Source organism: Pteronotus mesoamericanus, unplaced genomic scaffold, assembly GCF_021234165.1.
Source record: "Pteronotus mesoamericanus isolate MK-2021 breed Mesoamerican mustached bat unplaced genomic scaffold, CSHL_Meso_final contig_317, whole genome shotgun sequence".
Classification (NCBI taxonomy): Eukaryota; Metazoa; Chordata; class Mammalia; order Chiroptera; family Mormoopidae; genus Pteronotus; species Pteronotus mesoamericanus.
The window spans coordinates 4,094,896-4,108,861 of record NW_026555133.1 but is presented as its reverse complement, the minus strand read 5'-3'; the positions used below and the strand labels follow the sequence as shown (position 1 = coordinate 4,108,861).

At 51.3% G+C, this 13,966-nt stretch overlaps 1 protein-coding gene across 1 annotated transcript in view; it reads right to left on the bottom strand.

Annotated features, from left to right (window-relative positions):
• Positions 1 to 7,451: 7,451 nt before the first annotated feature.
• The window catches only part of TRPV1 (transient receptor potential cation channel subfamily V member 1), a 31,236-nt gene continuing 24,721 nt past the window's right edge, over positions 7,452 to 13,966 (bottom strand). Inside the window, exons 13-15 of the mRNA XM_054575647.1 lie at positions 13,539 to 13,666; positions 12,856 to 12,971; positions 7,452 to 7,621 (exon numbers count right to left, since the gene is read on the bottom strand). Coding sequence (XP_054431622.1) covers positions 7,452 to 7,621; positions 12,856 to 12,971; positions 13,539 to 13,666 — 414 coding nt within the window. The remainder of the gene's footprint in view (positions 7,622 to 12,855; positions 12,972 to 13,538; positions 13,667 to 13,966) is intronic.

The following is a 13,966-nucleotide window of genomic DNA, read 5'->3' as shown; positions in this document are numbered from 1 at the left end:
CTCTGCTTTTCGGATTCCTCAGCCCCCTGCCAGTCTCTGCCCCTGACACACTCATCATCAGAGTGACTGAGCCCCCTTCCCCAGGGACAGGCAGGTCCTCCGCCCAGAACTGCTTTAGGGATGCTCAGTATGGCTGGATCCTGTGCTGGGCTGCAGGGAGATGCTGGAACGAGGGGCTGACGTACCCTCGGAGGGAGGAAGAGTCATCCAAGCAGATGGACAGCCTAAGCCAAGACCGGGGTTCAAAAAGTTGAGCAAGTGGCAGAAACTGGAGTGGCTGGAGAGCCTGGGCTGTTCGTGGGGAGCCCTGGTGGCAAGAGGCTTGGGAGCAGGGTGGGCCGGGTCGTGAGGGCCTAGAACACCAGGCAGGAGCTGTGGCAGATCCCAGGGCAGCGGGGGACACAGGAGACAGCCACTTTAGAGAGAGTAGGCTGTGTGTGATATGGAGACACCAGAGGCCAGAAGGCCGGGGGGAGGCTGCCGTGGGGAAGGGTGGGCTGGCCATATAGGGGGAGACAGTCAAGGGGTAAGAGTTGTATGGACAGGAGGTGACTCTGAAGTTGAGGGGGGCCATTCTCAGCTTGAGCAGCCCTCTGAGAACGTTCTCCGAGTTCCCAGAGGAAGGGGGGCGGGTAGTAAGGGACAGGTTTCTGTAAGAAGAGGTCAGTTGGGGAAGTGGAGCTGGGGCCACTGCTGATCTGGCCCCAAATAAGAAAGCTTCCTGGCGGAAGTATCTGGAGCAGGTTGTCATCAGACGGGAGGGAGATTTAGAAATGTCACAGCTTCCTTACACACACTAGGGAGCGACTTGGGAGAGGAGGAGTCATTCAGCTGGGGCCTTCACCCCCCCCCCCCCAACCCCAGTACAGGCACCTGGAGGCAGGCAGCTCTGAGGAGGGGCCTAAGGCAAAAGGGTGGTGCAGCCCAGTGAGAGAAGGTCCTAACGGCCAGATGCACAAACGCGAGGGTCAAGAGTAAAGAAGAGGGATGAAAGGCACATCTCCCTCACTTCCCTGGGCCTCTGGTTTCTGTCCTGAGAAATGGGCTACATGGCCCCAAGGACCTTCCGTCTCTGTGCATGCCGGCTGGCTGCTCCACCCTCTCTTCCCTGGGCCCGTGAGTGCGGGGCGGAGCTGGGCGGCGAGGGAAAAGAGGTGCAGGAGAACCCTGTCCTGGGACTGCGGCAGCTGTAATTAGCTCCCTGAGTCATCCTGTGACCTCTGCGTTCTCGCCCGCTGGACTCGCTCGTTGCCTCAGCATCCCTCTCTCCGCAGCAGCTTCCACCTGGGAAGCAGGAGGTTGCGCCTCCCAAGCACTAACACTGACAGGAGCGGCCCTTCCTGGGAGATGGACAAGGCCCATGGCCACGAAGGAGACCTGCGCCGCTGGCCCCGCACCTACGAAATGCCTGGGCCCTGTCCCTCTCAGGCTCTCGAGCTCCGTCACCCCATCCTGAAGTCCTATCACACCCATGCCCTGGAGAGAGCCCCGTCCCTGGGTCCTGCTGGGAAGACAGGGGCCTTACCTCTAGCTTGGGCAGCAGTGAGAGCTCTCCCTCTGCCAGATCCCCGAACCTCAGGGAAGGGTGCCTGGGTCCACCAGAACCTGCGCTCTCCAATGCTCCCCACGGCCAGGAGCACGTTTCGAGCTTTGCTTCCCCTGCTAGAGGCTCACACTCCTTCCCAACCCTCAGAGGCTCTCCCTGGACTCCTCCAGGGCTTTGAAAGCGCACTAGCTGCCTGTGTGGCAACTCACCTGGTGAGGTCCAGGTGGCAGTGGCTGCCCTTGCTCGGAGATCACCGAATGTCCTGGGCCCAAGGTCCCCCGGTGGGACTGTGGCTGAGGCGGCAGGCGGCTCTCATCACAGGCAGAGAGATGGCTGGAATGAGGCTTCAGAGGCAGAACTGGCTGGGCCACCTGCCCTGGGCACCCGACAGGCCACACCCACCGGCCGGCTGCACTACCCGCCCACCCACATGCCGTGTCTGAGTCACCTTCACGCCCACATGGCAGCCTCACCCTGACCCAGGAGAAGGTGAGGAAGCAGCAGGTGTCAAGGACAAAGTCCCAGTCTCAACTCTTCCCTCATTTGTATTAGATGCTTCACATCATAAGCCTCAGTTTCCCCAACTGAGAAATAGGAATCGTAATGCCCACTTCCCAAGGACACGGTGAAGAGCCAGAGACTCTGCTGGTGGGAGGGCTTACTGAACATGCTGACCCCTGGGAGGCAAGGCCACAGCTGAGGGCTGGACGGGGTGGCCTCAAGGGTGCCAACCCCAAGACTTGGTATCAGTCCTTCAAAGCCTGGGATCAGTCTCCTCAGAGACAGAAGTCCCCATTCAACGCTCCTTCTAAAATGATGCACCACAGACCGCGGTATCGGATAGCCTCGCCCATTTCTGACTGTATGGCTCCGGCCAAGTCATTCCTTCCAGCCTCAGTTTCCTCATCTGTGAAATGTGCCTCATAAACCGACCTTCCCAAGTTACTAGTTGCTGTGGAGATTAAATGGGAGAACACATAGTATGAGGCCCAGAGGACAGAAAGTACTCAATAAATGGTGACAGCTATTAGCTATTACTGTTTTTGTTGTGCTGATTCATTCTCCCAACAACTGCCCTGAACACTTGCATCAGGGAAGACTCAGTGCACTCCCCACACTCAGGCCACAGATGTGAAGGGGCGGAGCAAGGTTGGTGCGGCCCTACCTGTCTCCACGTCACTCAGGAATTACACACCTGTTCCGGTAGGCAAGATGGGACTGGGATGGAGCAGGAATTCTCGGCCGACAGGGAAGGCGCCAGTGACTGATGCAGCAGGGACTTCCCTGACTGCCATGAGGCAAGTCCCTTGGTCCCTCATCACCACAACCTGCCAGACCTGGGGAGCGGCAGGAGGCAGGGTCAAGCTGCCAGCCGTGGGACAGCCAGCCCTTGCCCAGGAAGGCACAGGAAACCTGGCTTCAGGGCCAGCAGGCCTCAGGTGTGGGTGATGTAGGGCATTGTTTTTACTATTAGAGTCAAGGGGGTCCCGAAGTTCCCATGCACACAAGTCAAAATCTCATCACTGCCCCGAATTCCACATTAAAACCCACTCTGGGATCAAGCCTAGCCCTCCCTGCCTTAGTTAATTCATTGCCCCTCCTGGCTTGCTTCTGGCTGCCTCAGGGCCCTCACGGCAAAGCCACTGCCAAATTCCAGTGTTTGTGTTCTGCCTGGTGTCAGCACATTTTCTCAGAGGCCAGGCTGAAGCCGGTTAAAAGGGCCTCCTCATGTCCCCCCGCAAAAAGGGCATGCACTGCACCTGGAAAGCAGGAACGGGGACCCCCTTTGCCATGGTGGGGAGCAGGGGCCACGTCACCAGGCAGGCTCAGAGCCATGCCCTCCCCCCGCCCCCACACACATGGACTCCAACCCCACACACATGGAAACAGCAGTTCCAGCCCGTTTAATCCAACACACGGTGACAGCCCAAGATGACAGACAGAGCTGGGAAACCAAGGACCAGCGTGGGATTCAGAAATGGAGAAGGTGGTCTCCCTCTTCCAAGGAGCTATGAAACCCTAACGCCACCTGGCTGATTGTAAGGACAAAAAGGACTCAGGCCAAGGAGGGAGGAAGTGTCTCTAACGGGGAGGTGGGAGGCAGGTTCAGGAAAGAGGAAGCATTTGGGCTGGACTTGAAAGGAGGAAGGACTGTCTCCACAGGAGAGGGACTCGGAGGGCGGAGACCCTGGATGTTCAAGGAGTTGGTGATGAGTTTGGGCGGCACTGAAACTCAGTGGGGCATCAGAGGTGCTCTGCCAAGTCCAGCTGCAGCCCACGGAGTGACCCCAGGCCACTGAGTCAGCCCGGATCCCTGTAACAAAGGGTTGTGCCGGCCCAGTCTTACAGGGCAAGGGGCACAGGGCACTGCTGAGGATGCCATCATCACATGGTCAGGCAGGGAGGGAACTGCCCAGCTGGGCTGGTCCAGCACCTCATACCGAAGGCAGTGCCTCTCCGTCCATCTCAACGCCAGCTGCTGCTTCCCCGTGGGACTCCGGACCTGTGTTTGGGGCCCACAAGGCACAGCAGCAGGGGTGTGGAGCCAGGAGTCCTGCCTCCTTCTCCAAGCCTCGTCGCCCCGCAGAGCGGAGCTTTGCCCGCTCGGCCTCCACCAGCAGCACGTGGGCGCCCCTGAGCACTCATTCACAGCTGCCCCACCGCTGGGAGCCTGGGAGGATTAACAACTTGCCCCCACACTCGAGCTCCTGTTTCTTGGTGTTCCCTGGTGCGGCCGTGACCCACGCCGTGTGCTCCCGTAACTAGTGACCTCAGCTCCTTCTCTGCTAGTGACTTTTCAAGTAGGGCTTAAAGAGGTGTGGTCCCAGGAGGGACCTTTCAAACTGGCTGTGCCTGTGGAACAAAACAGCAAAGGACATGGGGCCAGAGGCCTTGGGTGGAATGCAGGCTGAGAGGGGAAAGGGCAGCCATGGCTTATTCCTGACCCAGTCCCACTCCCCAGAGGCCTGAATATCAGGCAGCCCCTAGACTTTGCCAATATACCCTGAATATGCCCCCAACTCCCCAGGCTGAAGTCAAAGCAGAAGCCTCGGCCAGCAGTATCTGTCTGTGCTGTGTCTATCTGCTGTGGGCTGTAATATGCCCCACAGCAGGTGACACACCAGATGTCTCTTCTCCCACCTCCCCGCACCTCCCACGCCTTGCAGACATCAGGCCCCAGGCAGGTCCACAAGATTCCCCCAAGAAGGAGAAATGAGAGAAGAGGTCTCTGTGGGGCAGGTGCAGCCAGGGAAGGGCCGACCCCCTGACGCACTCTAGGTAACACCCTGCTTGGTGCTGCGAGGAAGGTGGGGACCAGGCAGAGCTTCATCGGCAGCCTTTGGCCCACTTGACAGTGGTGAGGAGAGGGGGTCCCTCTGCACCCTGGCAGCCACAGCTGTCCTCGGGCAAAGACAGCTGAGCAGCCTCTGGGGTGGGGATTCTGGGTTTTGGCTCATCCTGCCTCCAGGTGATGGAAGGAGGCACACAGGGACAGAGATATAAAGAGACAGCAACAGGAACAAACAAAACAAAAACAGACTCATAGATACAGAGAACAGACTGAGGTTGCCAGAGGGGAGGGCGGTTGGAGGACTGGGCGAGAAAGGGGAAGGGACTGAGAAGTACAGACTAGCAGTTACAAAACAGTCACAGGGACACAAAGCACAGCGCAGGGAATATCCTCAATAATATCATGATAACTATGTATGGCCCCAGGTGGGTACTAGAAATATTGGGGGCGGGGGAACACTTTTAAAGTCTACGACTGCTTAACCTATGCCATACACCTAAAACTAACAAAGTAATATTGAATGTAAACTGTAATTTTTAAAAAATGTTTAATTAAATTAAAAATGTTAAAAGAGGCAGCAATAGGTTAAATAAATAAATAAGCCCAGCTAGTTGCAGGTGTGTCCTCCTTAAACAGCCCAGGTTCACACAAAAGGCTGCGACCCTTCATTTCACAGAAGAACACTCACAAGATTCCGTGCAGCTCTAAGTCAGTTCGGAAGTTGATTCAGGCTGCAGGAACTTGTGGCTATCTCCCATCTACACAGCGTTTTCTGAGGAAGGCCAGCAGGTAACGCAAGGGGCCCCAGGCCCACAACAGGACTCGAGATGCTCTCACGCCTCCCTCTGACCCGGGGATGGGCTGGCACGCCCCAGCCCCTGCTCTCCCAGGCAGCCCGGCTCCGCGGTTCAGTTCCAGCCTTTGGGGTCCGGGTGCCTGGGCTCTGGCCCGGGCAGTGCTGTTTACAGACCATGTAACTTTGCTAACTGTCCCAGCTTCATTTTTCTCTTCTGTAAAATGGAGCTAATGACAGCTTTCTGCAGGCTGTTAGGAGGCTTGAAGGGCAGCGCACATTGAGCGCTGTGTATGAACGCTCCATGCGTTCTGGCCGTCAGTACTCCTCCTCTGCGCCCACTTGCCATGGCCTGGCCACGGCTCACCGCACACCCCGGCGGCTGGCCCCCATGCTCCTCAGTCGGGCCTCGTGTGTGAAGGCAGATATGACACTGGAGAGTGTATGGGGGGGTCCCAGTGGTTCCTCCCGATACCCGTCTCACGATAGGGCTGAAGCTGCAGCCTCGGCTAAAATCACCCCTCTTTTCATGAACCAATACCCAACAGGTCCACTCTGGGCAGCTCATTCCACACTCCACAGACATTAACACAACCTCTCCCACATCTGGGACAGCAATTTCTGGAGCACTGTCTGTTGAGTTCTCTTTAATAAAGCAGAAGTCAGCAAACTTTTATGCAAAGGGCCAGAGAATAAATATTTTAGGCTTTGCAGGCTATTCGGTCTCTGTTGCAGCTATTCAGTTCTGCACTGTAGCGTGAAAGCAGTCACAGACAGTACAGAAATGAATGGCCGTGCTGCGTCCCAGTAAAAGTTTGTTTACACAAACAGGTGGCAAGCCGGATTTGGCCCATGGCCCATGGTTTGCTGCACATGGTAGGCGTATGCATGAAGGCGTGCCTCACCTTTCGGCAAGAAGGAAAGGGCGACAGAAGCCCCTAGCCCTAGGGGACAGTACTTGTGCACACAGAGAAAACACACATACGCATGTGCACTCACACACAGACTGCACAGAGCCAATTAGCTGTGCCAGCCCAGTGCCCGGTATAAAGTTCACACTTGGTAGGACATACCCACATACATGCTTGTTTATTGGATGGATGACAGGATAGGTGGAGGGGGGAGTACGTACCACTGCAGGGGGCAGGACGAGGATCACTACAAACAGAAGATCACTAAAAAAGTCTTGTCACGTGGCGCTGGGATGTGGTTCTTTACATTCATTTAACAGCTAATATCTTAGGAACTATAATGTATCGTGGAAGGATGAAGTCACTGTGGGAGAAACCTGATTCTGGCAGAGCCGGGAAAGGGGCCAGCCAGCCTCCCCACCTTCTGTGAGGAGTAGACGACATCACCCCCAGCCGCTCAGGAGAGGGGACAGAGTAAGCACAACACAGAGTAGCTCTTGGCATTTTACATCAAAGGAAGCGCTTTGTTCTAAAAGGTGTTTTCCTGGGCTTCATTTACTTTTCCTCCCAGTAATATAAAAACAAATAAATAAATAAAAATTAAAAAAAACAAACAGGGGCATCTCATCTGTCCAAAAGACTTATCATTCGTGATGTTTAATAAAGTCAATAAAACCTTGAGAGCAAGATCCTTTCCTGTTAGGAAATGCACTTGGGGACAGTGAGGTTGGGTGACTCTCCCTTCCCATGCCCCCAGCACCACTCCTCACAGTGTGTCCAGTGCAGCCGAGGGAAGCGTCTGGGCAGGCGCAGGCTGGGCCAGGGCCAGGCTGCTGGGAGGGCACGGGTGTTCCCCACCAGGCCCCAGCCACAGTGCCCACAGTGTTGAGAGTGCCCTATGGGGGTCCTTCACTTTTCCCCAAAAGCAGGATCCTTGAAGACCTCAGCATCTTCTGGCTTGAGGGACCCTGAAAAGTGCTTCAGATGAACCTCCTCGGGCTGAGCAGGCTGCCTTTCTCGAGCGCTTGCATCTCTTAAAAGGGGAACCAGGGCAAAGTTCTTCCAGTGTCTCCCTGCAACTGAACAGTAAAACATCATTACTGCCTTGGGTGCAGCAAAACAATAATAAATATGTATCATTTGGTCTTACCAATCTGCAGATTAAAGGGGGCCCAGGCATGTTGGCGCTTCCTGAGGCACCTGGATCGGTACCATTTCCTCTTCCCTCAGCTGCTCAAGGAGCCTCATCCTCTCTGGCTGCTCCTTACATTCTTTTCCTCTGTGCCCACCCTGACTTGCTTATGGCTTCATGAGAGTCCATGGCTTGCCTCTCTCCTCCATTTCTTGCCTGCCCACGTGGGAAGGAGAGCGGGCCTGCCCCCTGCCCTGATCCACACGAGGTCAGGTGTAGGGTGAGGAACACCAGCCAAAGAATTGGGATTTGGCGTTCAGGTTCCACCTGGGCACAGCAGGTTGGGAACAATGCCAAGGGAATCATGGTAACACTGGGCCTCGGAGAGGGATCTCACATGTGGCCTGTAGTTCCAGCCCCGGCCACCTCAGACAAATAGCAGACAGGAAGTGGCAGGAAAGCTGTGTGTGCTCTCCTTCCATGGCCAGAGCCCTGATCAGCCCTCTGGTTGGCCACATCTCTCACCCTGAGGCCACAGCTCAGGCCCTTCTGCTGGTGTCCAACAGCGGCCACATCTCAAAGGCATCAGGAATGTTGGAGGCTGAGCCTATTGTAGCTACTCCAGCTTAATGCTTCAGGTCCTGGTGTTTCCCACAGGTCCACAGGCTACCACTGGCCTGGTCCCCCTCCCCAGTTTGACACTAAGCACCAATTGCTGAAAGATGATCCTGCAGGGAACCCAGGCATAGAAGCAGGAGGGCCCCATCTTCTGGCTGACTGCGTGGTAGGGAGACTCAGCCTCAGGGACTGCTTGGCCCAGCTCCAGCTCCAGGGCCCTCAAAGGAGGTATGGGTTCTCCAGTGCCCACATCCCATAGTTCTGATGCCAAGACCCCCTCATATGCTCCCCCCAGCTCAGTTATGACTGCTTTTCTCCCCTGGTCTTTCTCTCCTGCATTCCCTCCCCACTTCGCAATCACAGGCACTGTGGATTATCTGGACTATCTGACTATTTCTACTGGAGTGTCACTGGTATGAGGTTGTGTGGGAAAGCAAAACCCTCAGGACATATTTGCTAGTAAATAAAATACAAAATCGGGGAACCTCTCCCCATTCCCCACCGCCAACCCAATTAACGTGAATGTATGCATCCCTGTCACCAGGTGAGCATCTTTGTTAATATCACAGTGACTGTGCAGTGTCGTCAACAACCAATAATGTGATGCAAACACAATGCAAATCAACTGCAGAGTGAAAGAGCAAATCTTGTAAAAGATGTAGGGTGTCATGAAATCAATAAAAGTGATGTTGGAAAAGTGCTCAAATCACATGCAAAGCCATCTTCAAATGCCTCTATGACAAATAGACCAGTTAACAATTGAAGAAGAGGTCATCAATTGGTACTATGAAATGATACAGGGAGTGCTTCCAGTGAGACTCATGGAGAAATTACAGGATTGCAGAAGGCCCTTGGGAAAACTGGTGAAGCCCTTGAGTATTTTTGCAAAAGTAAGTCTCTTGGTAAAACAGATTTCCACTTCCTGCTCTAATGGAGTATCTGCTACTGTGCCAGCCATCCCGCTGTAAACAACCATAAAACTGGACAAAATACACGCAGCAAATCCATGCCTTATGTTTTCAGTCATCGGACAACAGGCAGTGAAAAACCGCAATTGCTGAGAGAAATGAAATTCACAAGGTGAGCCTCGTGATTGCCCTGGTGTTTTGTTTAGAGACAAGTTCTCTGACTATGGTACAGTGAGCTGGAGTCCAAGCAGAGCGTGGCAGTGCCTCTGAGCTGAAGCAGTAGCACCTGTGGGACAGGGCACAGGAGAAGAGGAGGAAGGGAACTTGGGCATGGAGGTCCGTAAGTCCTTGGCTGAGAGCCGGGCTGTGCTTGCACAAGCATTAGTCCCAACAGAGAGCGCTGCTGTGCAGTTGCAAGGGGAACAGAGATGCCAGGAGCTGAGCATCCTAAGGGATACTGGAGGTCCAGCCCAGCCAGAATGGAGAGACCTCCTAACACCCTTTCTCCACCTTAAGCTAAAATACCAGAAGTGCCTTATATACTCTACATGACCCAGAGTAACGTCTACTCAGGACTCACTCAACAAAGCCTAAAACCAATCCCTGACAAGCTCCTCAGTGGAAGGTTCGGAGGCTGAGTCCCACAAGCGTTATGGGATTGGCAAATACCTTGGAGTACCCACAGATCTACCATAATAAAGCTTAAAACTAACCCTATGCAAATTCAATGTGATTCATCAGTAACTGAACTGCCAACTAGAACAAAAATGCAATCATGAGTCTTTACAACATATTATCCACAGTACCCAGTATACAATTAGGTTACTGGATATGAAAAGAAACAGGGGAGAATGACTCACAGTCAAGGGGAAAAAGAAATCAATAGAAACCGACCTCCAGATGGCCCAGACGTTGAATTTACCAGACTGAGAATTTAAAGCAGCTGTTACAGGGTTGGGAAAAAGAAGGTTTACAGTTGTTTGTATGGAATAATACAATCATTAATAAATAATAATACAAGAATAAACTCTGTGTTTCACGTACTCACAATTGTAAACCTACTTTTTCCCTACCCTGTATAAATATGTTGAAAGAACCAAAGGAAAATATGGTTTTAATAAGGGGACAGCTAAGGAATCTCAGAAGAGAAATGGAAATTATTAAAAAAGAACCAAATAGAAATTCTAAAACCAAATAGCACAATATTTGGAATGCAATAGTCACTGAATGGTTCAATAGCAGTTTGAAGATGGCTGAGGAAAGGGTCAGTGAACGTGAAGACAGATCAATAGACATCATTATGTTTAAGAAACAGAAAAAAAATTGAGAAAAAAATGAACAAATCCTCAAACACCTATGGGACAATATCAAGGGTCTAACATACATGTAATGAGAGTCCCAAAAGTAGAAGACGGCAAGAAAAAAGCAAAATATATATAGTTACTTCCCCATTATGATGAAACATATTGATGGACAGATCCAAGAATCTCAGCAAACCCCAAGGAAAATAAGACCAAAGAGAACCATACCTAAGCACATCTTAGTCAAACTGCTGAAAAACAAAAATGAAAAGAATATTTTAAAAACAGCCAGCAGTAAAAAGATACATTACAGACAGGAGAATAACATTGCAAATAATGGGTGACTTTTCATCAGAAACAATGGAGGCCAGAAGACAGAAGAGAAACATAGTTAAAGTATTCTAATTTTGAAAAGGAAAAAAAAACTGTTAATCCAGAATTCTATATCCAGTGAAAATATCCTTCAAATATAAAGATGAACTTGATATTTCAGGTAAACAAAGTCTGATAGAAAACTGATCTATACATTAAGTCCTCACTTAACATGATTATCAATAGGGTTCTGTGACTTGAAGTAAAACAACATACGATGAAACCAATTTTATGGTAGGCTAATTGATATAACAAGAACTAAGTCCCTATGGCATTGGGTTTGGCAATAGTTTCTTGGACACGACATCAAAATAACAGTCAGCAAAAGAAAAAGATAGGTAAGTTGGGTTTTGTCAAAATTTAAAGCTTTTGTACATCAAAGGACTCCATTGAGAGAGTAGAAAGGCAACTTACAGAATAGGAGAAAATATTTGCAAATCATATATGTGATAAACTATTAATATCTTGAATAATTAAAGAATCTTATAACTCAACAACAAAATACAAATTTTAAAATGGGCAAAGGGCTTCAATTGTCATTTCTCAAAAAAAAATCTATAAATGGAAAATAAGAACATGAAAAGATGTTCAAATTCATTACTCATTAGGGAAATGTAAATCAAAACTGCAATGAGATACTATTTCATATCCATTAGGATGGCTATCATTTAAAAAAAAATAACAAATGTTGGTAAGGATATGGAATCCTCATGCATTGCTGGTGGGAATGTAAAATGATGTAGTTGCTTTGGAAAATAGTTTAGCAGTTCCTCAAAAAGATAAACATAGAATTATTATATAATCCAGAAATTCCACTCCTACACAAAATAACTGAAAGCAAGGATTCAAAGAAAACTTATACAACAATATTCATAGCATTATTCACAATAGCCAAAAAGGTGGGAACAATCTTAATGTCAACCAACAGATGAATGGATAAATATAATATGCTATATACCACATGCATGCAATGGAGCATTATTGAGCCAGGCACAAAAGGACATATATTGAGTAATTCCACCTATATGAGGTAATTAGAATAGGCAAACTCATTGAGACAGAAAGTAGAAAAGAGGTTACCAGGGAGGAGGGTGGGGTGTAAATAAGGAGTAATTGCTTAATGAGTATAAAGTTTCTGTCTGAACAATGAAAAAGTTCTGAAAATAGTGGTGATGGTTGCATAACATTGTAGATATAATTAATAACACATAAGTGTATACTTTAAAAATAGTTACAATGGCAGATTTTATGATATATGGATATCCTACACATATATATCCCAGATATCATGTATATGTGTATATATGATATATATCATATGTATGACATATATGATAGGTATATATCATATATATCCCACAATTTTTAAAAAACTAAGAACAAAGAATTAGGAGTTGTATAACTCAAACTGTATTCAATATAAAGTAAGTTATCTTCCGTTTTAAGTAAATATCTTAATTCAGACCTTTAATTTAATGTCTACTGTGAAATGTTTACCACTAATTGTTAAAGGACTGTTTTCTGTAGGGCTTTTCAGCCCGAGGTGCACCCTTTACCCTTCCCATTCTTCCCTCCTCTGCCTGCCACACAACATGAGTGTTCACATGGCCCTGTGTGTGTCCACGAGCCTCACAGGGCTGAGTGCTGACACTGGGTGTGAGGGCAAAGGAGACGGAGAGCACACAACGAGGTCAGCAGTCCAGGTGGCTGCCTGTGGGCTGAGCTGCTCCCTCCGGGGCACTGAGGACAGGTGCCTGGGCCGGGGTGCTGGCAGGGCCGTGTGCACGGCCAGTGTGGAGCAGTCAGCTGTGCGGGAGTGTGGGAGAGAACAAAGAAGTGCCCCTGACGAGTGTATGAGGGTGGATGACTCTTGGGGCCGTGCCAGCGCCCAGGCTGTGGGGTGAGGAAGGCCTACGAGGAATGGGGGCAGCCAAGGCTTCGCCTGGCCGGCATGCCTCAGCAGCCCTCCCCTCACACCTCACCTCTGCTTGAGCGCAGGGAGAAGCTCAGGGTGCGCTTGATGCCCTCACAATTGCCCGGGTCTTCATTGATGATGCCCACGTTGGTGTTCCAGGTGGTCCAGTTCACCTCGTCCACCCTGCAGGGTGAGGAGATGGAGGGTATACAGGGAGCAAGTGGCCTGAGAGCCATGCCCAGCTTCCTAGGTCAAGGGCTCAGCCCCACAGGCCAAACCCAAGGAGCCTATAGATCAGGATGGGAAGACATAGCGGGTAGGGGGAGGGTGAGACAAGCCTTCCTTCTGAGCACCACCCTGGAGACATGTTCTCTGGCCACACCTGGGGGCCCAGGCACTTTAAATATTGGATTCTTGGTTCTGAGCCTAATTACCAGGTGACTCCCTCCAGGCACCTCATTTTCCAATATTTAAAGTCTGGGATTCACCAGCTGAGATCTAAGGTGGGTCTGCTATGCCCACAGCTGAACACCTTACCTACAGCTGGCATTGGGAGAGCCCCCTATCTCCATGGCTGACCCCAAGAGGCCCGGAGTCTGGCTCTGTACCCAATGCCAGCTCCAGGTGAGTCCCCATGCCAACAGGGGAGCCCTGCGGCAGGCCTCTATACCCACAGCTGGCCCTGGGTGCGTCCCCAGTATCCACGGCTGATCTGAGCTGCCCAGGCTTTGATTCGTGCTTGGCCATTACCTGAAACACCACCTGTAGTCATCCTTGCCGTCAGGTGTGTACCCCACCTGCAACAGCTTGCCTGAGCGGAAGGCCTTCCTCATGCATTTTAGGAAGCTCTTCTCCGTGTCCAGGATGGTGATGGCTCTCTGGAGGAAGACGTAAAGGCGGAGGGGCAGGGGACTCATTCAAGGGTCCCAGCTGCTGGTGCTGGCTGCCAAGATCAGCCTCCCCAGGGTTTCTTCCAGCCCCAGAGGCTCAGAGCAGCACCTGACGTGTCCTCAACACCAGGCTGGTCTCCGAAGCCTTGTGGTCATCACTGCACAGGAGGAGCTCAGCCCGCCCTGCCCCAGACTGGCCCGGGCACTGCCAGTGAGCGGTGAACCCCATGAGTGGTGTGGAGTGTGCCAGCCCCAGACCCTTTCCTGGGGAGTTCACAAAGGGGCGAC